The 26,358-nt window shown below is 34.1% G+C and overlaps 1 protein-coding gene and 1 long non-coding RNA gene across 6 annotated transcripts; both read right to left on the bottom strand.

Annotated features, from left to right (window-relative positions):
* Positions 1-321: 321 nt before the first annotated feature.
* On the bottom strand, positions 322-21,296 carry LOC130818955 (uncharacterized). 4 transcript variants are annotated; one of them, XM_057685238.1, is made up of 9 exons: positions 20,957-21,296; positions 19,873-19,946; positions 14,089-14,223; positions 13,810-13,892; positions 4,893-5,086; positions 3,084-3,405; positions 1,426-2,463; positions 1,154-1,303; positions 322-1,035 (listed from the first exon to the last, which is right to left on the bottom strand). In XM_057685238.1, the coding sequence occupies exons 4-9, from the start codon at positions 13,834-13,836 to the stop codon at positions 601-603; spliced, it is 2,166 nt and encodes a 721-aa protein (XP_057541221.1). In that variant the 5' UTR covers positions 13,837-13,892; positions 14,089-14,223; positions 19,873-19,946; positions 20,957-21,296; the 3' UTR covers positions 322-600. The 4 variants fall into 4 exon arrangements, with proteins under 4 accessions (XP_057541221.1, XP_057541222.1, XP_057541223.1 ...); XM_057685239.1 differs by having other exon boundaries at positions 14,089-14,210; XM_057685240.1 differs by lacking the exon at positions 19,873-19,946.
* Positions 21,297-22,926: 1,630 nt separating this feature from the next.
* Positions 22,927-25,746, bottom strand: LOC130818954 (uncharacterized). Of its 2 annotated transcripts, XR_009044038.1 has the most exons (4): positions 25,317-25,746; positions 25,106-25,242; positions 24,351-24,423; positions 22,927-23,930 (listed from the first exon to the last, which is right to left on the bottom strand). It is a non-coding gene; the product is annotated as an uncharacterized LOC130818954 (long non-coding RNA). The 2 variants fall into 2 exon arrangements; XR_009044039.1 differs by lacking the exon at positions 24,351-24,423 and having other exon boundaries at positions 22,934-23,930.
* Positions 25,747-26,358: the final 612 nt, after the last annotated feature.

The raw sequence follows: 26,358 nt of genomic DNA, 5'->3' as shown, positions 1-26,358 counted from the left end.
CATCTTATTCACTTTGCATCATTTCTATTTTTAAACAATATTACTTTTTTTTAATCTCATTCATACATTTTAACTCTTTAATTTCATCTACTCAATTTATTATCTGTTCATTTATTAACAACATTCACTTTTTTCTTATATAATATTCTATTTCTCTTTAATTCAAAATGAGTAGGAAGGAAGGAGTATGAGCATTCTTTGATGTAACCTATGGCTGCATACATTGACTATGGTTAAAGTAGAGTATAGATAAGTGTAATAGTAAACATTTTGCAACTAAAGGAAAATATATAAAGAAAACACACCAATAATATAAATAAATTAATAAATAATCATTAATTATAAGGGAGTAACCTGAAAACCCTTCCCCTGTTTAGCATACCCATATTTTGCCTATATACAGTTTGATTCAATGGACATTATCCATACATTTAAGGATATATTGAGGTCAAAACTCATAATAATCCATAACAATTTGATCTACTAAACCAATACAAAAGAACTAGCTCATTGGCACAGGAAACAACATTGTTTGTGAAAACCTGTCAATTATTTTTGTAATCTAGTCTAGGAAAAAATTTAAGGGGACTGCACTGACCTTCAACACTCGATCCTAACAACGCCATTGTCTGATGAGATAAACTTGGGCTTCCTTCGGTTTTCCTCCCAGCATTGGATTACGTCGCCGATCTGAAAATCTAGACAATCTTGAATCACAAGGCCACATTCTTTCCCCTTAGAAACCATTTCTACATCTTGTTGTTCCTGCTTGAGAGAGGAACAAACGCCTTCAAAAACGACTTCTCCGCTTCTCAAAACCTTCATCAATGAAGTCTTGGATACGTGACCCGTTACAACCTTGCAACCTGCAATCTTAACATCAGGCCCTTTAGACTTGCTTCTACCTTTGATCTCGAATATACCAAGCACCTGTGCTTCCCCTGCCACCCTTGTTTCCAATGTTCCCGGGGCCTTTTCTACAATCAATTCACCGATGTCCTTCAAGAGGTGGTAGATCACACGATGCAATATTATCTGCAATGGAAAAGGTATTCAGATCACTTCAAAACCAAGATGACGAAGGTTCATATGGAAGCAGATAATCACATCGCAGCACAAAAGTGCAAGATATTACAACAGCCACGGTCTGCACCTTTATACTATCTCGTTCAGCTTCTTGAATGACAGAATTAGAAGGACTACGGATATTGAACCCAACAATGCAAGCTTTACAAGCTTTAGCCAAGGCCAAGTCTGATTCAGAAATAGGACCAACTCCAACATGAACTACATTCACAGATACCTGGCAAGAAAATTAATTTTCAGGGTAAATTTAAAATTTTGTAACATTTAAATTTTAATTAAAAGGTCCGAATTAAAATAAATGGAGTAAAATACAAAAGAGATCAGAAGCGCCCTTTTTACCTGAGAGCAAGTCAAACTTCTCAAAGAATCTGTGACAGCCTGAACAGTACCCTGGACATCAGCTTTTACAATGATAGGCAATTCAACATTTTCAGTAGCCTCTTCTGTGGGAGATACAGTTTTCGTCCGCTCTTGTTCAATTTTCAGAAGCCGATCTGTCTCCAGCTTTTTCTTTCTTCCAAAGCTAAGCATCCTCGCTCTTTCCTCAGACTCCACAACGACAATATCATCACCAGCCATTGGAAGACCCTTTAGTCCTTCAATCTCAACTGGCATTGCAGGCTTTGCTTTCTCACATAAATTACCCATCGTATCCCTGATAGCTCTTATACGACCCCACTCAGCACCCACAACTACATGCTTACCACAAACTAATGTCCCTGCCTTGACTATAGCAGTGGCCAGTGGACCACGTCCTTTATCAAGTCTAGCTTCCACCACATAAGCTTGAGCAGGACCATCAATGCGCGCTTTAAGCTCCATAATCTCAGCTTGTAGAAGTAAAGCTTCCTCTAAACTGTCCAAGCCAGTCTTTTTAGCCGCCGATACTTCAACCACCTGAATATCCCCACCCATCTCTTCTAGAGCCAAACCCTCTGAGGCAAGCTGAACTTTAACTCTGTCTGGGTTCGCACCAGGCTTGTCACATTTATTTATAGCAACAACAATCGGAACATTTGCAGATTTAGCGTGTGACATGGCTTCTAACGTTTGTGGCATCACCCCATCATCAGCAGCTACCACCAAGACAACTATATCAGTGACTGCAGCACCTCTAGCTCGCATAGCAGTAAAAGCTGCATGGCCAGGTGTATCAAGAAATGTGATGGATGCCCCTGACTGCATGCTCACAACAAAGGCACCTAAATGTTGTGTTATACCACCAGCTTCTTTTGATGCCAAAGACGTTTGGCGTAATGCATCCAACAGGGAAGTTTTACCATGATCAACATGACCCATTACTGTAACAACGGGGGGCCTTGGCAATATTTTTGAACCTTCACTGGCGTGTAGCCTCTTCACATTAACACCAACTTCCTGGCCAAAATAAACAGCCACAATTAGTTTCTTCAGAGAACACAGTTACAACTGAAAGCCATAAATTTATGGCAGACCAGGACCAAAATATACCAATGTAGTATGATGAAAGAAGAAAACAAAACTAGGGCATAGTAAAGCAATTCAGAAATCGCAGGGACAGGGGGAATGATACAAATCCAATTTAGTCTTTACATTAATCTGTTCCATAGAATTGGTATCAGCTGCCTGTTGGCTATGCTACTCGAACTCTTAATTTACCTCATATACATGTGTTGGATCCTTTACACTTGGACACTTCATCTAAGACCAAAAAATATGGATTTTTCACCAGAATTAGCTGAGGTTGGCACTTCGACACATACTAATATTGAATATCAGTTCCCGAATCAAAGTAAATAGTCTATTAAGATTTTGATTTTAGAATCTTAGATATCGTAAACCACATATTTGGTCAAATATCCAAACTCCACGTTTTTTCTTTCAAATAAAAATAGTTAGCCAATGAAAAACTTCCAGTTATCAGTATATCCTATACAATAATTAACATATCTGACTTTGTTTGGATGCAATTTTCCATCCCATGCACAGTGCTACCCAGAACAGACAAACACACATACCATTGCAACCAGTTCTGCGACATCAATGCTAAGGGTGTCAAACATCGAGTACGCCTTTTCTCCAACATTTATAAGGATACCCTGAAGATCAGTTATCGATTTTCCAGTGCGCTTGGAAAGCTCAGCAACAGTCATGCCTTCAAAAATATCAATTGTTTTAGCTGGCACTTGCTTGGTTTTTTTCATTACAGGAGGCACATAACGAACTTCAGTAGGAGGCTGTGTCCTATCTTTTTTCACATAGTTTTTCGTCCTCCGGGGGGTCTTCAAAGCAAACCCAACATTTCTTTTCGCTAATGATCCAAGGCTCGCATGAAAATATCTAGGAAAAATTTTAATTCACAAAAAAGATAATGTATAAATGACACATAAATCTCAAGGATTGCTACCAAATTATTCATTAAACTTAACAAATTAAAGCTGCCTATAATAAATGCAAAGAAGGAAAGCAACCATTCTTAAAAGTCAATACAACAGCCAGAAAAAAAGGTATTCACATAGTTTCTAAGTAAACAGTGACGATACATAGCATTCACAGTGACCGTCGATAATATATAAATGCGTTTAATGAAAAAGATTTCACTCTTTTCAACAGGTTACTGGCAAAGAAACATGATTCATCAAGCATAAAATTAGAGCACAATGTTACACAGCAGTATGAATATGATTAAACACTAAAACCGAGTAAATTTGGGAATATTGTTTAGTTCTAAATTTGGTTGGAAAAAAAATTCCCATTGTGAATTATTAATTATGAACAAATTTGGAAATTTGAAAATATATGCGCTCATATAAGGGGAGGATCAATTCATCAAATAAAAAACAAAAAGAATATGATTGCCAAATAATGAAAAAAAAAAAAAAAAAAAAAAACTTCAATTGTACCTCCGTTTTTTTAGTTGCTACGGCCCTACTATTTTATAAGAGAAAAAGGTAGGGATGTAGCAACTTTAAAAAACAGATGATCCTCACAAAGACTCCTAACAAACATAAATAATCAGAGTCCACTACAGTTACTCAATGATAGAGAAAGCCATCATCTCATATTCTTTTCTTTTTACCTTTTCAAACAGACTTCTTTGAAGAGATGGAAATATTCATAAAGCACAAGCCAGCATCGAAGTTGCAAGAATAAAAACTTTTCTCACAAAGACATCTCCACACCCCTATTCCCTACTAAATACTCAAACTGAGCCACCACAGTACACTTGGGTAGTGGCGAAACTTGAGAAAAAATTAGATGAGGCAAAGTTTTGACCCATAAACATGGGTTGAAAAATAAGCGGGAAAAATGTTTGAACTACAGATCTCTTAGTAATAAAATTATCAAACTTTACCACTAAAACAACTATTATTATATAATTTTAAAAGGTGTTTTTATATGTATGTATGTATGTATGTATGTGTGTGTGTGTGTATATAACCAATATATATTACATACAGAAAATTTTCGGGGAGAAAGGGGCATGTTAAGGCAACACACCCTTCGGCCTTAAGGACTAGCGTCACTGCACTAGAGAAAATCAAATATAATACCCTTTACCTTGTAAAACAAGACTAGTTTCAGTCTTAAGGAAATAAAATTTAATACACTTGACCTTGTTAAACAAGACTAATTTAAGTCTAAAGGAACTTACGCAACTGCACTAGAAAAATATTGATTATACTAAAACAAGACTAGCTAATAGATGTTTGATATGATAAGGACAATAAATACACACATACACTATGATACATACAGTCAAACATAAGGAAAAAACAGTGAGATTAGACCATGAATACTACGACAAAAAAAAAGTTCTAGCTTACCGCATTAGTGGCATTCTGGTCAAAGCTTTGTGATTGAGAGCACAGAGAAACTGCAGCTTGACTAATGATCCTGGCATCAATGTTTTTGATTCTATGATCGACTGAATGATATCTTTTGAATAAGATTTTGAAACCAACGCACCACTTGGGACATGAACCGCCAAACCATTTGCTAAACTCACAATATGAGCTACCTATAAAAAGCAAAGAGAACATAAAAACACTTTGAATTTATGATCAAATGATAATTCTCAAATCATGCATAAGGAGACAAAGATACAGACTCAGTCATGATTGCAGCAATGAGCACAAAAAGGCTCCTGTGGTCAATGTGGATGGTTTTACATACAGCTTATATTTTAGTTGGGGTGAACTCAAAATCCTTTACAATTTGGTTTCGTCACGGTGATCCCCTAGTTTTAGAAAGCACACCTAGTGGCGGGCAATGACTTGAGTGCCTTGATAGGGCAAGGCGAGGTAGTTCCTTAAGAAGAACGCCTCAAAATGCCTTATATAATATCTAAAAGGAAAGCGCCTCAGATTGCCTTAAAGCGGCTTTTCTATTAGCCTTATGAGCCCATTTAATACGTGCATCCACCATATGTTTTCGCTTCCTTTGCTAGGTTTTTTGGGGAATATGACTATGCTACCCGAACACATCAGATTGCCCAGAGATACCCATGACGATAAGACACTGACACAAACACAGAATCCAGATTTGACAAAGGCATAAGCACGCAAGCACGGCACTTGAGGCAAGACACAATTAAATTGAATTACATAAGGTAGAAGAAGGGGAAAGAAAGAGAATACCTAGACACTAGAAAAGATGAAAGTATTGAGACATTTTAAAGTGATTACGCGATAGGTTTTGCTTTTTTCATACACCATTAGTTTATATTTACAAAGAAAGAAGATAATAAGAGGAAAAATGTAAGGAAAAGACAAAGAAAAGAAAGTGTGGTAGAAAATGAAAGAGCTTTCTCATGTCAATTCTTCCCAAGTAACATTTTTGACCTTTTTAAAAAAAATTCCAAGAATTTAGATCCCTAATTCATCAAAATCCTTCTCGTGGACTTTTTTTTATGCAAACTTGGTTTCCCATCCCAATAAACCTGTTTCTTTTCTATTAGCTACGAATTTGGAAAGCCAAAGTTCCCAAAAAGATCAAGGCTTTTGTGTGCCCAGTAGCCCAAGGAGATTGAACACGATGGGGAACCTTCAGTTAAGGAGACCTTATAAGACATAAAATTCACATTGGTGTATTTTATGTTGTGAGAATGGATAAAATAATGATCATTTATTTTTCCATTGCAAGACAGCGAGAGAACTATGGCAAAGGTTTTTTGAGATCAGGGATGAAGAATGGGTTGCTATGAGAAAGATTAGAGAATTTCTTTTGATTAACCATGGTGGTAAAGAACAGGATAATGATCTTAAAAAGATGTGGGTAAATGTACAGGTAGAAGTTCTATAATGATCTTAAAAAGAACAGGATAATGATCTTAAAAAGAAATAGGAGAATTTTCAATGACCAAATTCTACAGGTAGAAGTGCTATAAGATAAGGTGGTCTTTTTGCCATCACTATGGGTAAACGTACATGGATTATTCAACCATAGCTCTCTTGAAGATATATAGATGTAATTGTAAATGTAATTGGAATGTGATAATGTAACTATCTTTATTTACTTTGTGTAATTCTGCATCCCGTTGATGTTTAAGGTATTTCCTCATCAATAAAAAAATTTTCTTATCAAAAAATTTTTTTTAAAATTTTTTATTTTGCACTATTTTATTAATAATGTATTTATATTATTAATAATGCACAAGTGACATAGGGTTTAAATTTTCATTTTTAGGGTGCCTCACACCCAAAGGCAACGTCTTCAACCTGCGCCTATACCCTAGCCTTTAGGGACCCTTAGCACCTTACGGCACCTAATGGTTTTCAAAACTAAGGATGATGTAAATGATATTTAACAATGTAACTAGAAGATATAAAATTTAAATTGTGCACAATGTGAAAAGCTAATAACCAACTTGTATAAGACAAATTCATCCTTTCTTAATTTTGGAATGCAACATTATAGACCTTTAAATACTTAATAACATACTTGCATATACCTTCATGCAGTCAAAAATGATGCTCACATATCAGCCCACGATAATGAAATAAACTAATAATAGGTATTGCTATACTCGAGCTTTTTCTTTGTTCCAACAATTCGCCAGGGCAAAGGCAAGTGCATATACTAGAGAATGCCCACTTGGTCCAACATAGAAAGGAGATACAGGATCTATAATTATGAATTATTTGAACAGTCGTGAGAATGAGTATTGAATAGCCTTATTGTAAGTAGAGGGTCAGCTTGAATTGCTTGTCGAAGCATATCCTTTTTCACATTAACAAAAAACTATAAAATATGTTTGATCATGATAGTAAAGATGCAAATCTTATGTGTCAAGCTGCAACCAAAACCTATTTATGCAAATTTTGAATAATAGGAAGAAGAACTCTACAGTTGGCCTTTTCGCCTTTCCTCTTCAGTCGAGGGTAACAAGCTCCATGTACTTGTACCAATGGTTTAGTTAGAAAAGTGTGTTTCAATAATCTATTAGAATAATTTAATTAATATATAATATAACACGGTTTCAGGCTTAAAACTCTCATTTCAAGGAAAAAGGGATTTAGAGGAGGTTCAAGAAATAATCAAGAGGAAGGTAGAGTGTTGCTTACTGGGACTCAAACAGTCAAGGAGAATCGAAATGTATCAATCTCTTAAGCAGTTGCCACCCATTTTGCTCTGGATATTGCTTGGAGAATGGGGTATGATGTTGTCACTTGGAAGGTGATTTGATGATAGTGATAAATGCAATTGATAAGAATGAGAAAGTAGTTACTCATATTCACTTACTATTCGATAGTATAAATGATATTAGATCTTCCTTTGTTGATTTTAAATGTAGTTTCATTCATAGAGATGGCAATACCGTAGCCCAAATGATAGCTAGATGGGATACCGATAATGCTTTGGAAAAGATTCGTACGGAACTTTTTCTCCTTGACCATCAGGCCTTGGTGGATCTTGATTTATCTTAAAACATGCTCTAGGTTCCCTTAAAAAAAAGTCCAAGCCCACAAGGTCACATTACTACCAGCAATATAGACATAAGTAGCATATATTGTGATCATCAAATGCTTGCAGCCTAAATATGTGCCAACGACCAAGACTACATCCTCATTCCACAAGTTCATCTTAATTACATTTTTGGATAACATTTTGCGCCTTTTTGTTTTATCTCAATAATTCCAAGAATACCAATAAAGACGCTTTACATTATTCACTTAGATCCATCATTCAGTGTAGATCCTCATCTCAATTTAGGAGAAACTATGGAAGGCAAGTAGACAAGAATAGGTTAATAACATTCGTCTAAAACACAAATGTTTCTGAGGTTGAAGCAACGCATTCCACTGAAAAATAGTTTGATTTTTCTTTCTACAAACACCTCCTTTACAAACAAGCAAACAAGTTGTTCTGAAGTGTTGTATAAGGTTCATCTGAAATCAGTTTTCAAAGAGGAGAAAACGGTATCAAAAGGGTATCAAACAGTGTCACATATATCACAATTTGCTTTGATTTAGAGTAAGAATTTGTATTCACGATATTGTGTAGATATCTTAGTTTTAGGAGGCGTAAAGGGGCACCGAGGCGCAAAAGGTCCTTTTTCTAGAGGCACAAGGCAAAGGAGCATGCATTTTGTATGCGAGGCGCACAATTTCCTAAAAAACTACAAAATCAATTTTAAAACATATTTAATACTTAAAAGTAAAAATAACATGATAATCATATCATAATACCATATACATAAGCTAAAAACTACTTTAGCACATAAAGTCATACTATAACTTGATAAGTCAATACCATAGCCTTGAGTTAACAAAAAAATAAAAACTAAAACAAAGACAAAGGGAAAGAAAAAACAATGGTTCTTGATGCTTAAAATGTTTTGTGACACACTTAAACAAACACTTAAAATCTGAATCAGAATCATATGTCGACCAGTGAAGAAGACAACACTTCAAGGTTATTTTTCTCTTGAGTGTCCCACTATATTTTTTGATTTAGGAAAAGAAAAAGAATATATTTTTTCTTTCTATTCAACAAACAACTAAAAATTGAGAGCTATTTCAGTAATATTAGGCAAAGACATGTTATTTATGAAAACTTACAACTGGCATACACGAGGCACGCGAGGCGCAAAAAGGCGCGCCTTTGAAGAGTCTTTTGTATCGCGTTGCGCTCAAGGATGCATGGCTTTGGGCACGCTTTTTAAAACACAGGTAGCCATAATGGTTTGTTTCATTTAATATCACTTACAATTTTTTTAATATTGTCATCAATTACCAGTTACAAGGAAAAAGTTGCTATAAAAATGAAACAACAAAAATCTTCAAAAGAAAAAAGGAACACTTTTTTAAAATGGACAAAAAAATAAAGTGCCTAAAAGAAGTAAGAAAAGAGAATGAAAAAAGACAAATAAAAAGAAAAGAAGCTCCAAATTCCACTTATTCTTTTAACATATCTAAAAAAATTATATTACTAAAGGGAAAAGGTGATAACAAAGGGGAAAAATGATATCACTCTTCACCTCTTTTCTCCCCCATTGTTCTGCATGGAAACTGAATCATCAATCATACATTACATCACGAACCAGAACAATTTGACTCACAAACGAACTTTGGTTGGCAACGATTGAATCCAATTAGAGTTTAATTGGGTGATGAGTGAATCATGAGATATTGGTATCAAGATTCTACATCTTGAGGGCTAAACACAACCTCAAAGAGTTACATAAGGAACAATCAAAAATATTTCTAAGTGTCGATGTTAGCAATACATGATACCAGTCTAACAAAAGAAATAAAAGAATATGATTTTTGTTGAGCTGTCTAAATCAAAGTGTTTCTTTATAATCTCTTACAAAAAAAAGGCCTAATCCCATCATATATCAAACTTAGATAAGAGTGTCAAAAATAACAAATAGCACTAAGCACATTTTTAGATTTGTTGCCTATGAAATCCTGAAAAGAAAGAACACATCTTCTAATATATCATAGTTCAATTCACAAAAAAATTGCTAACCTTATTATTGTTTTCCTTATAAGGCCTAGTAAGAAGATCTCAAAACCTGGTGTTTAAAACCTATGAGATATGTCTCACTCATCTTGAATGACCCAAAACAAATTAGAAACAGCTTGCATTTGTGTCCAAAACAGTTCCACTTTTAGTACAAAAATTACATTGTATAACTTCTAAACCATAAACCCCACCATCCTTAAGCTACAAGCCCAAGATGCAAACCGCATAGTTTTTCTTACCTTGTCATTATTGACTATATATGTATATATAGGGAGGCCCAATAATACATATAGGATTGATTTTGCATGCTAATTTCTTTTACTTTAAGTAGCAAACTCTGAATTGTTAGGGTTAAGGTTTTGAAACTATTGTGTAATGGTAGTAAATACATATAGTGTAGGTCGTAATGTCATTCATTGTTATGTGGCTTAACTCATCCAAGCCCACTATTGCAAATATATATGGTGTAATCTTTTTTATTTTTGAAATGATGGTAGTCTATATTATTGTAACTCAATACAAGTTATTTAACGCTCTTGATTTAGAGATTCGAGATCTAAATTGTGTAATGAAATTCAAAAGTTTTAATCATCTCCAATTTGAGACAACGGGATTTGACTACTTTGGCACATATCTTGGTGTTTAGTGAGTTTGATTAATAGTATAGATATGGGGTTTCGTCACGATTGTGGTAACGATCACAATGATACGTTAAAAAAGGTGATGCGATTGTTGTACCATCAAATATCTCGCCAAGACCATGAGACATACCTTAAACCGGACTAATATAAATTTTGTTAACATTGGTCGAGACCATAAGATGTCCCTATCCTTATCCTAATTCTTATCCTTGTCCTATTAATTTCTGTTAAAAGAAGTGTCAATATTCATATGAATGACGTTAACTGTAACCATATTATCGAGCATGCTCTATCATGTAAATTGGAGGAGGATGGTGAAGATGTGTCGAGTTGTGTTAGATTAAGGTTTGGAACGATTCATGAAGTGATAAACGTGGAACGTTTGAGGCTTTACTAAGTGTGTAGGAACCATGCCTTGAACGAGGCAAGGCATGGGAATGAGGTTGGTCGCTCAAGGAAACAAGTAAAATCAAGTCAAAATGCACCAAAGGAGGGTGCTCGTTCGAGCATAATAAGTGTTTGTTCGAGCACATGTGAAATCAGCCAACAGAAGCTTTTTGATCTATGTGCTTGTTCGAGCACTTTAGTGCCTTGAACGAGCACTTTGCCTAGGATGCTACTTTGGACTGTTTAATGCCCAGTTTAAGGGATTGAAAGGGTGTATTGTAGGGCAATTAATCTAGGAATGATGGTGGGCATTATTTCTATGTTTATTGCTAGGTTTATTGTTGATGTTTAATATGCATTAAAAGGGTGTTTCATTGCTAAGATTAATGTATGTTAGATGTAGGGTGTTAATTGTGTTTTGATGGTGCATTGAGAGTGGTTCTAAGAATGATGCTTTCCTTTCTCTACAAAAGAGAGCATCATTCATAGAACAAAGCACCACAAACACACTTTGAGAGAAAGCTATTACTTTGATTGAAACTTGAGAGTGTTCACCATTGTTCTAGCATTTTGTGAGCTTGAGAGGATTGTTCTCAAAATAGGGGAGGTTTATTATAATTGTATTGTTGAATCATTTATAATAAAACTACATTTGAGGGGGAGGTATCCAAGATACCTCATAAACACTTGTGTTCATGTTTGCTTATATTTTTCATTTTGTTTCTCATTGTTGAACCTCTTTGAGGCTTTCATTTCAATTTCAAACACACAAGTTAAATGGCTCCTCAAGGCCAAAAAGTGACTTTGCACCCAGCTAAAATGGTATATTGTGTTAAAAAAAGGGTGCCATGGCATCACCCCATTACCTTTTAAAACGGACAAAAGCTCTTAGGAGGGGGACAAGGGGAAACATCTGCGCAAATGGCCTTTAAAATAATGAGATGAATACTTATAAAAATGTTAAACCAGTTCATAATTGAAGTCCCACACCTATTTAGTGCTAATGTGATTGTGTTATTGTGACTTTTAACTTTTACTTTGACATTTTGCTTATCAGCCAAGCAGCTCTAGACACTTCATAACCAGTGAAATGTGCCACACTTAATTTCAAGGAAATTGAGATCAATCTCACTAAATTTCTCCACTCCATCAGCTTAACCTAATGAACAACCAAGCTAAAAACACTCCATACTATAAAACCAAGTCACACTTTGACCTCTCTTTTAGAACACCATCTTCCTCTCTCTACCAAAATACAATGCTATTTATCTATCTCTACCGTCTTCCTGAATCACATTCTTCTAATATCTCTCTTCTCAAACCCACAATTTTCAATCACTAACAATGTTAAAAAAAGTAATATATGTACTTTTCAATCGTAACAAAATTGGGATGATCAGAGACTTCCAGGTAAATTTCAACGAATGAGAGCAATGACTTAAATCTTGATAATTTGGGAAAAGTAATCCTGGGTTTTTTACAAGTGATTTTAGGACATAAATTATTAGGCAGAAATGTAGAAGAATGGAGAATGAAGGAGAAGAGAACAGTAGTAGAGGAGAGAGAAATAGGAATCAAGGGAGAAAGATAAATAATATATGACCTAACATATTGTTGTTTATTTTGTCGACCATTGAAGCGAATAAAAGGCTAAGAATAGCAAAATTCTACTAGTAGTGATCTCAACTCAATCTTCCCTTTTTTCCCCTCCCCTCCCCTTCCTTTTCTTTCCCCTCCTTACCTTTCCTTTCCTTCCAAAAATCTTATTCAAACGTAGTGTAAGGCTTTCCTATCCTTTTGTCAGTCCCAGCCCTCCATATAACTCTAGAATTCGTTTTTTTTTTTTTTAAATGATCGTCAATAGTTTTAGCAATCACAAGGAGAAAACTGAAAAATGATCAAGTGATCACTTGTAAGACATGATGAATGCCATATGAAACTTAAATGAGATTACTACAGACCCAAAAATGAAGTATCTAATTAAATTTAGCAGATGAAAAAACAACACTTAAATGAAACTGAATTCCATCAAATAACACAAACTAATCTTAGACCAAGAACCCAACTGTTGTGCGACAGCGGAAGCAAGATCGATGAACAATAATGAAACAATAAAGAAATTCAATGCAAACAATAAGAAAATGACACAAGAGATTTAACGTGGTTCACTATCAATGTGATAGCTACGTCCATCGGCACTGAGATCAAATAATTTCACTATAATCGCAAAGAATTTACAAGATTAATCAAGAATTTCACTCACAAATTACAATGGCTCTCTTGTGATCTCTCTATTTGTGAATAATGGAACCCTAGCACTAATAGAAGGAGATATATATACTAAAATCTAATTAAAAGATACTTGGGCTCCAAGAAACTCAAATAACCGTCAAAAACCCACGAGAAAAAAGACAAAACGCATAACCATCAAAAGCGACGAGTCGTCTCCAGTGAGCAACGACTCGTGGCAAAAAGCGACGGATCGTCCCCAAAAAGCCACGACTCGTGGCAAACTTTCTGACCCAAATATGTGAATTCAGAGAGGAAGAGACGACTCGTCGCCTAGCCTCTGACCCATATCTTCACTCGTTCTTAAAATCATCTACAACCACGAACAAGACTCGATTCGAGTCACCAATCATCAACACCAACATACAGAATTCAAGATAAAAGGTAAATAATACTCCAAAAATCATCATTTTTAGAAAAAAAAAATTGTAAAAAATTGGGAAAAAGACAAAACCTTTCTGGTAGAAACCCTCCAAGCCATTCAAATGTATTTCAGGCAATGTCCCAAGTAATAAACAGGCCGATGAATAGCAAAACCTATAACAAAACATTTAGTTCAATGAAATTTCATTCATAAAATAAATAAAGCAATCAGGGAAAGATTATATTTGGGAATTTGAAACTAAAAATTTATCAACTAAGTCCAAACATTTGAAGGTGAGTTTTTTTTATTAATTTCATAAACTTGCACCCAAAATGTAGAGCTCATTTTAGGATAAAATAATTCAAATACCTCAAAGCTCTAGCCTGATATAGTCCAGAATTTTAGGCAATAGAAAGCCAGTAATTTATATCCCCACGAATCTCAAACGAAAGCATATTTTTGGCAACAGCAACGCGGCAATATCCAGTAGTCTGTAAAACAAAACTGCAAGTTGTAGTTCTTCAGAATGAAGAATCTGAAAGAACTAAGGCGACTTCGTAACCGAAAATAAAAAGATGAAAACGCACGAACTAGAGATTGAATCCAAGTAATGATGAGGAAAATGAAAGTTTAGTTGAGTTTCGTTCGTAAAATTAACAACCAAATTTTATTTATTTATGCCAAAATACATATAGAAAAGCAATAATCTCAAACTAAAGCCAAAATAATACAAAAGCAATCAATTAACATCATCACCACAAATGTTGGCAACACAAGGGCAGTGGGCTGTGTGAGGTGCCCAACCGCACAGGGCCCTAAACCTAAAGGACCTCATATAAAAAAATTAAAAAAAACATATTGAAACAACATACTATTGAGATAAAGTAGTTGGTTATAGTCTTACTTAACAAATCAATTATCACATTAGTTGGTAATAGTCTTCAAATCTTATTAATAACATTTTTTCTTTTCCTTTATATCTTTTTCCAAAACAAGTTTAACTTTTAAATATTTTCTCTTACATTATTTAATTTTTACACACTTATCAAACATGATTTATCACTAACTTAATTTGTAAAAATAATCAATAATTTATTTCTTAATTTTTCAACCCATCAAACCTTAAGTTTTTTTATTATTAGTCACCAATCTATTACTTTATTTTTTCTCTTCCATTTTAGCATTAGAGATGACAGTTTTAATTTTTTAAAAGCTTAATTTAAGGTATTTTTATAAAATCAAAATTATTAATTAGAAATTGTGTTGAGCTTTTATTTAATTCAACTACTTAAAAATTAAATTGTATTGAATTTTTATTTTAGTTTAAGAAAATCTCTCCTTAACCTCATAATTGTTTGCTCCACTCCGGCGTCATCCTCACATAATGAAGTTCATATTCACAATGAAAACAAAGTTCAACAAAATGAAATACAAAGTAATAAAAGAACAACGAACTACAACTGTAATATTCTATGCTACGTAACTACTAACTAGATATTTGGTATATAGGAATTAAATTAAGTGATAAACAATAGTAATAGCTCATCATACTTCATCAAATTTACTGACTTTTCAAAATCTAATCAACAAGATACACATAAATCCCAACCCACAAAAAACACCAAATATGGATGAATACAGAGACAAAATTAAAGAAAATAAATAAGCTTAAAACAAATTACATTTGGGGAAAATAAATAAAAATTCAAATAATAAAAACCCTAAGTAGGAAGAATAATATATAAAGAAATAGTAAAAGATAGGAGTGGAATGTATACCCGGTAAAAATGAAAGGTAACAATCGAGTTATTAGAGATTAAAGATCGATCTACACCATAACATTTCCATCACAACACTACCTCTAACTAACTATAACATCGTTATCGCAACCATATGACTTTTACATTAACAATCCTAACACTATACTAAAGTACAACACAAAGCTAACAAAACAACGCAACACTTGAAATTACGCGTCACAATTTTCCTTCGCAAACAAGTGGGATTCAATCACCCTTCGACCTAAGATGCGAAACTTAGAACTAACAACTATAACATAAATGTTTGTATCAAAACACGTCAAAATTTCAAAACTCTTTTCATCAAATACTTATAATGATCTAGTGATTTAGTAACATCAAATTAAAACTCTTCTTAACATATTTATCGCATAATAATGATTTTGTATAATAATCGTTTAAGACATAATCCATTATCTCGATTCATCTCTCAAATTATAACTATTCGCATACTCATTGTCGTTTCTTCAATGTTTAGATTTTAAAACACCTCTTGACTTTTATTAGGACCACATTATCTTCGGTAACTCTCCTAACTTAATTTACCACGTATCACATCAATCATTAAAAAAACAATAACCTATGTAAAGTCAACTTCATTTGGAATCTCATCTAAGTCTTATCATTTCAATACACTAGCAGGACTATAATATTGGTGATCAATGAGATACTCTAAAATACTTAAAACATTTAACTGTATCTTATGTGCACAAAGACGCTTATTTCACCTCATCATCAGATTATTTTATTCTTATGTCTTGTAACTGCCCAGAAGGCCATGAGAAAACAAATTATAATATCACTGATTCCCTTTTAATTTCAAATATCATTCTATCTAGCTAACGCTTTAAAACCGTCACAATTTCTTCACATTATCATCCGATTTAAACATTCATCACTCCATATAAGCATTTAATAAGACAAAATTATCAGTCTTAAATCAATAGTGCTCCCTCGAATCAATCCTTAGGCCCTTAACATGCAAATTTGTTTATGATGATTATTCTTTAACTATCCACTTTAATATAAAGTTGCCGACTTATGTATGAATGATATATCATGTCTCAACGAAATATAAAACTCAAAGGACTTGCGAATAATAATTTTTCTCCTTTGATACTCACTCATGTGTCTTTAAGGAAAAAAAATCACCCATATTTTATCCAAAGAACCACTTCAAGTAGTTTTTTTTTTTGACAAGCAAATAGTGATTTAAAGGTCATTATCACTCGACAAACATGAAATACTATATTCATTATGATGAGAGTTGGATGCTTACAAAAATCAAAATCAATGACAGGGGACCCTCATAGTATATAATTCATCAAAGTATAATAAAGTGATTAACTCAGGCTAATAGGTTGACTATAGTTTTTACTCTCAACTGATTCTTAAGGTCTCACAACAAGCATAAGATGTTGGGCTTAGAACTAACAATTATATATATTACATTAACCAATTTAAAGCATCAGTCTCAATCACCGTATGAGATTGAAAACGTTTATTGGTAGACGATTATGCCACACCAAAACTCAACACCAATGTTACTATAGCTAATTACAAAGGTCGAGAGCCTCAATCTAGTAAGAATTATAACTTCAAATGAAAATATTAAGGCGATTCTAGTTTGAACAACAATACTAATGTGATAATTTGGTTCAACTAATATAGCATTATCTTTAAACACTTAAAGACGTTGAAAACAATCTCTTAACTTCAACTCATCATTATATAAAGAATATATCAATAATACTTTTATAGATCATGGCCCGAAATTGAGGGTTGAATTCTCAAACTATAAACTCTTAACACGCTCTCGAACTTCTCCTTAATATTTAGGTTTTAACGCATCTATACTTTAGCTATGACAGCATTATTATCATCAACTAGTGATTAAAACTTTATTTACAAGGTATCGCATACAAGAACCCTTTCTTTCATTTACGATATATTGAATTCTTATTACACTTTAGCTCTTGTCCTTATTCTGGTTCAAACTACTTACACTCTTCCTTGGATGCTTATTAACCATATTAAGAAGCTTTTGATCAAAACTTTTTATGCCGTGAAGAACTAATAGGCTTGACTAATTGATATGTTTGAGTAATAACTAAACCAAGAAAGACTTGAGCATATACTTAATCCATATCGAAATACTTACTGATTAATGCGACATATTGATGCATAAACTAGAATGCGTGACAATACATACAAGTCTAGATTTCATATTGGCATCAAAATCAAATATGATCACAAAAGATCGTTTGGTTTATGTTTACTATGTCGTCCTAAACTAGTATCTAAAAATTTACGATCTATTATAAAATTCTTGTAAACTTATCGAATGTTTCAATGGCTATCACTAATGCTCAATGATGCAGAAATGTTATCTATATATTTAATTAAATCAATATTCATATAATAATAATTAAGGTCGACTCAAAATAGTAACTCTCATGAACATGAGACATACCAAATCAATTAAGTCTCCAATATACCCATGTCTACCCCCATGCTCTCAACAAATAGTTTTATTTCCAAATCGATTTCGAAATTCATTTCAAATGTATACCCAGACGTTTAGTTTAGGAACCATTGGCTCTGGTAAACACCTGTAACACCCCTGAATTTCCGACCCCTTATACGAAACCAAAACCGTAAAGGACGGGAGGAAATTCGGGTGTTACATTAAAATAAAATGTCAGTGGAAATTTCAGCAGCATCTGCCCTAAAACTGTGTACTTTTATAGAAAAACAAAAGTTATTTAGAATCTAATAAAGTAAAGGCATCAGCGGCCTATCAACACTATGTCATGGTGGAATGATTCATCGCCAACTTCTCATGTCAAGCATGAATCGTGGTTCCAATGTAAACGCTTGATTTTCAAATGACAAAACTTTTAAACTAAAACCTACAAAACTACACAGTGGAAAGACAAATACACAAAGGAGTACACCAAGTCTCATAACAAAACATATACAACCAAAGTTTACAAAAGATAAACAAGAGCTACAAAATCGAAAGATAACGATATGACATGGGTTATGCTTCGCCCTCATTACTCTCCCCTAATTCAATACAATGCAAAAGAAGCTCCAATACCTGCCATGCCTGTCTATGATCCTCCTGCTGCTCGACATCAGACCAAAGGTCAATGTGTCATAGCAGTACAATCATAAAAAGTCATCAAACAATCAAATATAAACACAAACACGTACACGTCAGTAACTAGCATCAAATATAATAAGGCCAACTGTTAGGTGACATTAGGTTATACAACAACATAAGATGATTTCATAAGACATAAGCACAGATAGTAACCGTTTATTGTCCACCTATACTTCTTAATCTCATTACGTCCTTTCCAACCCAAACCATGTGTTCTTGGGTAGAATACAGGTCTTCACACTCCTCTTCTCAAAACATAAACTCTTGTAAAACACGCGTAGTGTCAACTCAACCAAGGCATTAACAGACTACCTAACACATGACCTTATAGAGCTTGTCTATCTTAAGGTAAGTGTGATCATAGTCTATCTTTGGGAATTGGTAATACCCTTGAGGTAACTTAACTTAGGCACATTTCTCACTAGCATAAACTATTCTATCAATGAGTAAATTTTCTACCAATGAGTGAATGTTCTATCAATGAATGAACCTTCTATCATTAAATAACTTTCGAGCAATGAATAAACTTTCTATCATTGAATAACTTTCTATCAGTGGATCTTTTCTCCACTTCATGGCATAGTGACACGGCCAAGGGCGTTATCAGCCACCCGACGCCCATGGCAAAGTATGAGCTCATACACCCTCCAGTGAAGAGGCCACCATATTGGGGTTTGCAAGGCCCGCATGGTAACACCTGCCGCCTAATGACAAAAGTATGCTCATACTCCCCATACGGTGATCCCGTCGGATCTCACCTAGGGGACTATTAAATCAACCGGACATAATCTAGTTGAGTCACGCCAGCTAATCATAATCTAATACTTATCAAATGGGAATAACTCCCACTTTCGACTATTAATGAGTACCCTGGGATAGCAGAACGTTGAAACCCACTGAGCAACTTAAACAAAATATGAAATTCACCTACAAAGGAGTTATTCTAACTCCAAGTAAGGCATAATCCAATTCTTAAATAAATAAGGGGGTGGTCCCCACCTTCTACTAACACTCATTCTCTAAACTATTCTAAGCGCAAGGATTTCATAGTCGATAGCTCTTCATATAAAGTCTATTCACTAGTACCTCATAGTTTCGATAAAATGCATATTATCACAATAAATAATAAACAATGATCTCTTGAAGAAAAATTGTATATAAGGGTTAATTATTGCGTGTACGTACCTGTAAGCGTCACTGTACGACCAAAAGTTAATTCACCCAACTAAGGTTCTACTTTCCTCTTATGAACTGGAAACCTATACAAATTAGGAATAAAACTAATAAATCCCCTTAACTACTTTGTCATACCAATTAAATATCAAAGTAACCACTATCACCTATTCAACATGAGTCATTCGATTACTCTAGCACGTACACAACTCATTCAATACAAGCTAAAATCATTAACTCAATACAACATAAGTCTTTTCATCAATTTAAAAGTAAAATTATATGTGAATCGTTCCTTTTCATCAATTAATTTTGAGTATATTGGTTCGCGTTACTAAAAAAGTAACTAATCACAACTAAGTCTTACAACTTTTAATATAACACTAATATAACGATAAGGCAAATCATAGTTATCGAATCGCGATATCATTTGTTACGTTCTCCAAGCTAGAGAGAACTATAATCAAAACAACATGACGAGTAACTTTGGCAATCCTCGACGATAAGTTGACATTATGCTCTTGGCTTTACTAAAATTATGCATGTATAACTTCAATGACGACCTACTAAGAGTACTTGCAATTCACAACAATCAAGTCACAACAATTAGCAACTATTACTCCCAATTAACAACCTAACCATAACTATAGTCAACTACAATCAAAATCATTACTAATTATCACAACCATAATCAACCAAGTCTTAAAACAACTTTTAAGGTTATTCAATTAATCACCACACCACCAAAGTACCATACAACACACACTACTAGTAATCTCATTTCTAAATCAAACTCTAATTATTTCATATTCAAAGATAACACTATTTCTATTACCTATGATAAGATTAAACCAAACTAATACACAATCAACACATATCCCATAATTTCTAATCACACTTCAAACCCTAAATCATGAATATGTTCAATTCATCAATCAAACTCCTAAATCATGAATATGTTCAATTCATCAATCAAAATCTTACTCACAAAAGATTCAATGAAAATAACACAAAAATCAACATCACACTCATAAACTTTATAAAACTTTTAATTGAAAACAACAAGAATCAAATAGAAGAAGAGGAGATGACTTACAAAGTTAAAACTAGCAAAAAGGGGAATGAGGTAAGTTAAGGTTGTGGTAGTGGTGGCACGGGACCAAACCGGTTGGAGAGAGGACCCCAAAACTGGCCACCGTGGCTGGCGGCACGCGCAGCAAATGCAGTACCCTAGGCTGCTGCTGTCGTGGCTGTTTGAAGGGGAAAGAAGCAGCTGCGTCACAGGGAGGAGAGAGGGAAGACCGGTGGTGGTGTGGGTGACCGGTTGCTGCCGCGGCTAGGCTGCTGGTTGGTGGTTTCGTGGCTCAGCGAGAGGGGAGAGGGGAGAGAAGAGAGGAGGAGGAGGCGTGATGTTTTTGAATGGAACAAGGATTCATCTTAAACCTTAACCCATTCTATATTCTCCCTCTGAACCAATTTAGTTGTCTCATTTGCTTGGGCACGCTTATTAAGGATGGTGTGGGGTCCATTAAAAAAGGTAAGTAGTGAAGGGTAGTTGGGTAAGTAAGGTATATGGGAATATATTCGTAATTACGTGTGTGAACTAAGGATATTTAGGTAAAAAAAGATTGACAAAAATAGAAATGTGACAACTAAAATGACTTTACCAAATAAGGAAATGGAACAACTAAAATGGTTCGGAGGGAGTATTTTATTTATTTATTTATTTATTTATTTATTGTGAGGCCCAAATAAGAATTCACCCATGTATGCTCACACATTTTAATAAAATAATAATTTTGATTTGAATCTCTTCATTTTAGAAGTCGTAACTATATTTTTAATATAAATATATGTTAATATTTAAATTCATATGTGAAAGGAATTAATTAAAACTACTTTTAAATTAATTTAACATAATTATAAAATCCCCAAAAATTATTCAAATATTAATTAATGACGTTAAAAAATCTTGGGGTTACAAACTACCCCTTAAAAGGAGTTTTGTCCCAGAAATTGGAGTAACAAGAGTACAATTCATGAAAAATTGTATTTCTAATAACTCAAGGTGTTTTAACTATTTTAAGCTCAAGAATTAACTCAAGGATCGTGACTTTATTGACACTATTAACAAAAGGCTACTCAATCTATCGAATATTTATAAATAACAAAATTATAAATAAAACTTATTTAGTTAATAAAAATATTTGAACTTATAAGTATTCGTATCACCATTAGCGTATGAATATCCAATCTAAAATTAAATTAACGAAAAGAGAATTGAGCATTTGGAAATCATAAATCAAGATAATGGTTAGAAATTCTGTCTTGATTATAAATGTAAGGAGTGCTTGATTGTAAATTATTAATTATTAATTTGATTGTGAATGATTTTTATCTTGATTATCAAGCACTCCAACTTCTCAAATTATCAAGCACTCCTTACATTTATTATACTTAAGCATATGATCTTCCACTTAAAAAAAATTATATGATCTTCTTCAATTAAGAAACAACAATAACAACAATGGTTTAGAAATTCTTAATTGGTAAAACTTAATTTCATTATTCTTAATAAATTTCAAATTATCTCCTGTATATGGCTCGAGGCACATATATCTAAAATCAAGTTATTCAACGCATTCCAAAAAATCAATAAATTCAAAATCACAAAGAATCGAAATGGGGCAAAATTAATCAATTATTTTAATTTTTTAAACGTGTAATCCATTCTTTATAAGAAACTTTAACAAATTTTTAAGATTAAGATCAAAATTTAAAAAAAAAAAACAAAAAACAAACATCAAGTATAAGAACTTAAGATCAAAACATAAAGATTAAGATTTAAGAGGGGAAAAACCTAAATTATGATTTTGTGGGAAAGCTCATTAACAGGCAGCGATAAAGCCAGCCGAACAGGTGGCTTCCTGACGGCAGGTCTAGGGCAGGCGGCGACAATGGTAGTGGCTGGGGCCGGCGGCGGAAGGGAGTGTGGCGTCAGTTTTAGGGTTTTTTTTCCTTTTAGGGTTTTATCTTATAGAGAGAGGAGTATAGTATTGAGAAATTCTGAAAAATCACGCGCCCATTCAATCCTGATTTTCGATTTTTTTTAAAATTTTCCCCCGGCACGTGCCAGGGGTGCCCATATATAGATACGCCCCTGCTCAATTGCACCAATAATTTATCTTTCCTCTTTGCAAATTACTCAAATTATATACTAGATAAGCCATAAAATAATAATAATTTTATTAAATTGTTGGAAATATAGACCAATTCAAAGTCTTCTCAAAATCTTCTTATGACTACAATTGTTAATCCATATTATTAATAATGATACGCATAACATTTGTATATGAAAAATGTGCTTAGAGTTGTGTTTAGCATGTGTTTGATAACGAAATGTATGGTGTGACACGAACTTGTCGTTGCATTAAGAATGTTAATTCTGACGATCCCAAGTGTAAAAAGAGGGGACTTTCCCAAGGTCAACACACCCAGCAAAAGTAATGTACACCTACTACTTGAGGTGTGGAGCAAATTCCACTCTTGCACAAGTGAATAGAAAAAGAGATGAGAAATTGTATATTTTCAAAATGATGAAACACCAACTTTATATAGGCACGTTCCAACAACTCTAATTCAACCATCACAAACTTAGTCAAAGAGCATAAATGTATTTTAATAGAATTAAAATACTTCATGAATGAAAAAATAGTTGTTGGAGAAAGTGTAACAACCCGACTTACCGTTGACTGAGTAAACAGGGTCATCACTGGGTTCATTTCCCAAGAAACTTAAATCACACTTTCAAAACTTGAGCAAAGGGGACACCAGCTTTTCAACGTAACTAACTCAGCTAATTCTCAAACCAAACATCTAACTAAAACACAAGTAATCATACAATTCACTTCGATTCCCATATAACCAACACTACCAAGACTAATATACATTTATCCAAAAACCTAATACAAAACTACAAATTTCCACGTGCTCAGCTCAATATGCATCCTTGGAACGCTATTAAACACCGCTAACCCATCGTTCTCGACTGGTTCCGATCTGTAATCAAACTAAAAGATGGAAACAACAGAGGGTCAGATTAAACTGAATGAGAAGTAACAATCCAAAACAACAAAACACCGTAATTCAAATCATAGGTTTAAAAGCAACATCAGTTCCCTAGATCTATGTGCGCACAGGGCGTCTAGTTTGAGAGGTGCCCCATAGCTCTAAGGCTATGTCGTTCTCGGGTGAAGCTAGTCAATATCTGAATGACAATTCGCTTCAAAACAGGGAGCAGGAAACAATGTTCCTCAACTCCGTCAATGACCAGCTCGCAAGCTCGATCCATTGACCATATCATAATATCAACATAAGCAGTCACAACAACATTTGTCTCAATCAATTGCCAATTTCAAAAGAACTTTGATAAAACTATTTTACACGAAAAGTAGTATGGCCAGACCCTTTAAGGGACTGCTACTACTCACCAACAAGACGCTTCAAAGAGCCGTGATTGATTCGCGGCTACCAACTAGAAAGAGCGCGCAGAGAAATCGTTTCCTGAAGAAAACAAGATCATATCATCACTCAAGACCGTTCGGTACAACTTTACTAACACATAACTTATTACATCTCCTCCTAAACTCAAGCTTAACCAAAACTCTTGTTTTAGCATTTCTAATCATCATAAAATAGTAAAACTTTGATCTTTAATTCACCATTATAAAATAAAGTTTATGACCAAATCTAGATTGTTCAAACTCTCATGCTCACCACATCCAAAAACTTCCATTTATACATTTTATCAAGCACAAAAGTAGTCATCCAAGCCCGTTATTGACCATACTCATAAAGACTCATAATTCCCCTAACTTGACAAGTATTTCCAATTAAACACCAATATATACATTCAAACTCAACATTGAAAATCCTCAAAGAATCAAATAATCCCTTCAAGAATATCAAATTATTCAATAATTTTACCCATAACAAACTTTTTTCCAAAATCCTTAATTCTCAATATCCACTAATTTAATATCAAACAGCTAAAGTTCTATCTACTTTAATGAACACAAGTCTATTTATTTATCTACTAAATCATGAAATCCACTAATAATCTTACGTTAGTGTTGATACTTGATGATTAGCAACAAAATATTGATGTAGTGCAAAAGTAAGAGATCTTACTGCAATTTCAAAGAATAAATATTAAGGGGCATAATAATTAAGTTATATATTGTACCCTTGATTTACGGTTCTAGAGACCAAGAACAAGAAGCTTGCTATTGTTTGCTTGAAGAATTAGTCAGAGGAAAGAAGAATGACCATCACCGTCTTGTTTCTCAGAAAGATCAGGTCTGTGACGGCCATGGCTTGATTCTTGAAAGGAAAAATCAGAATGAATAAGGAGAAGGAATCAAAACAATAACACAAAAAAAAAAGAGGATTCGAACCTTAATTTGACACAAACAATCGAAAGGGAAACCCATTGATTCGTTCAATGAAATGAAGGCAAGCAAGATTTGCGGTGTCTCCTGCGAAAACCAAATGTAGAAGATGATTAAGGCTTGCTTTGCCCTATTGTGCGAAAAAGGAAAGGGTTTATGCCCTAGATTTCGAAATTTCTGGAGGAAGAAGAAGAGGAAGAAGGTGCGAATCCCGCCATTGCTATTTTTCGAAGGAAAGCTTCAAAGGAGGAGGCTATGCTAGGGCTGAATTCTTTGGAACTTCATATCAAGATTACAAGGATTGCACTCGAAAATCAATGGATTGAATGAGGAAGAAGATTAATCAATTGTAGCAGAGTCCAAGCAAGAAATCAACCATTTTCTCTGAAAATGGCGAGAAGGAAGAAGATGCTCTTGGTTCTTAGGTTTTGATGTGTTCAAATGAAGGAGTGTGATTTTTTTTTTTATTTAAAAGATATTTTTATTTTTTTCTGATTTCTGGTCCATACTAGAGGTGTTCATGGGCGGGTATACCCGCGGGTATTTGCCATAAAATCTACCCGCGGGCAAAAATTTACAAAACCGCGCCCGCATTTGCGGGCATAATTTTTTGTCGCTACCCGCCCATTTTTTAAGCGGGCGGTACCCGCGGGTAGGCGGGTATTTATTACATAAATATCAAAAATATAATTGAAAATATAAAGTTGGGTTACTGGAATCTGGAGGAGTACCGCCGGGAAGCTTTAATGGAGATTGGAGAATGGAGAATGGAATTGGAAATGTGAAGAAATGAAGAGGGCAAGAGGCAAGACGGCGTACTGGAAAATAGGGCAAGAGGCAAGTGAAATTTTAGGGTTACTGGAAAAGTGAAAGTGAAGTGACATTAAAAGAGGCGCTTAACCGCTTACTTCCTTTTTATTTTTTCTTTTTTTTTTTCTCTTTTCGGTTACTTAAAATTTAAAAATTAAATTGATTATTAAATATTTAATATATATTAAAGTAAGCGGGCGGGCGGGTATACCCGCGGGTATTTTTTACGTGTCGCTAC

Source organism: Amaranthus tricolor, chromosome 7 (assembly GCF_026212465.1).
Source record: "Amaranthus tricolor cultivar Red isolate AtriRed21 chromosome 7, ASM2621246v1, whole genome shotgun sequence".
NCBI classification, from domain to species: domain Eukaryota; kingdom Viridiplantae; phylum Streptophyta; class Magnoliopsida; order Caryophyllales; family Amaranthaceae; genus Amaranthus; species Amaranthus tricolor.
Note: the sequence above shows the minus strand (reverse complement) of the source record. Positions and strands in the feature narration are given on the sequence as shown.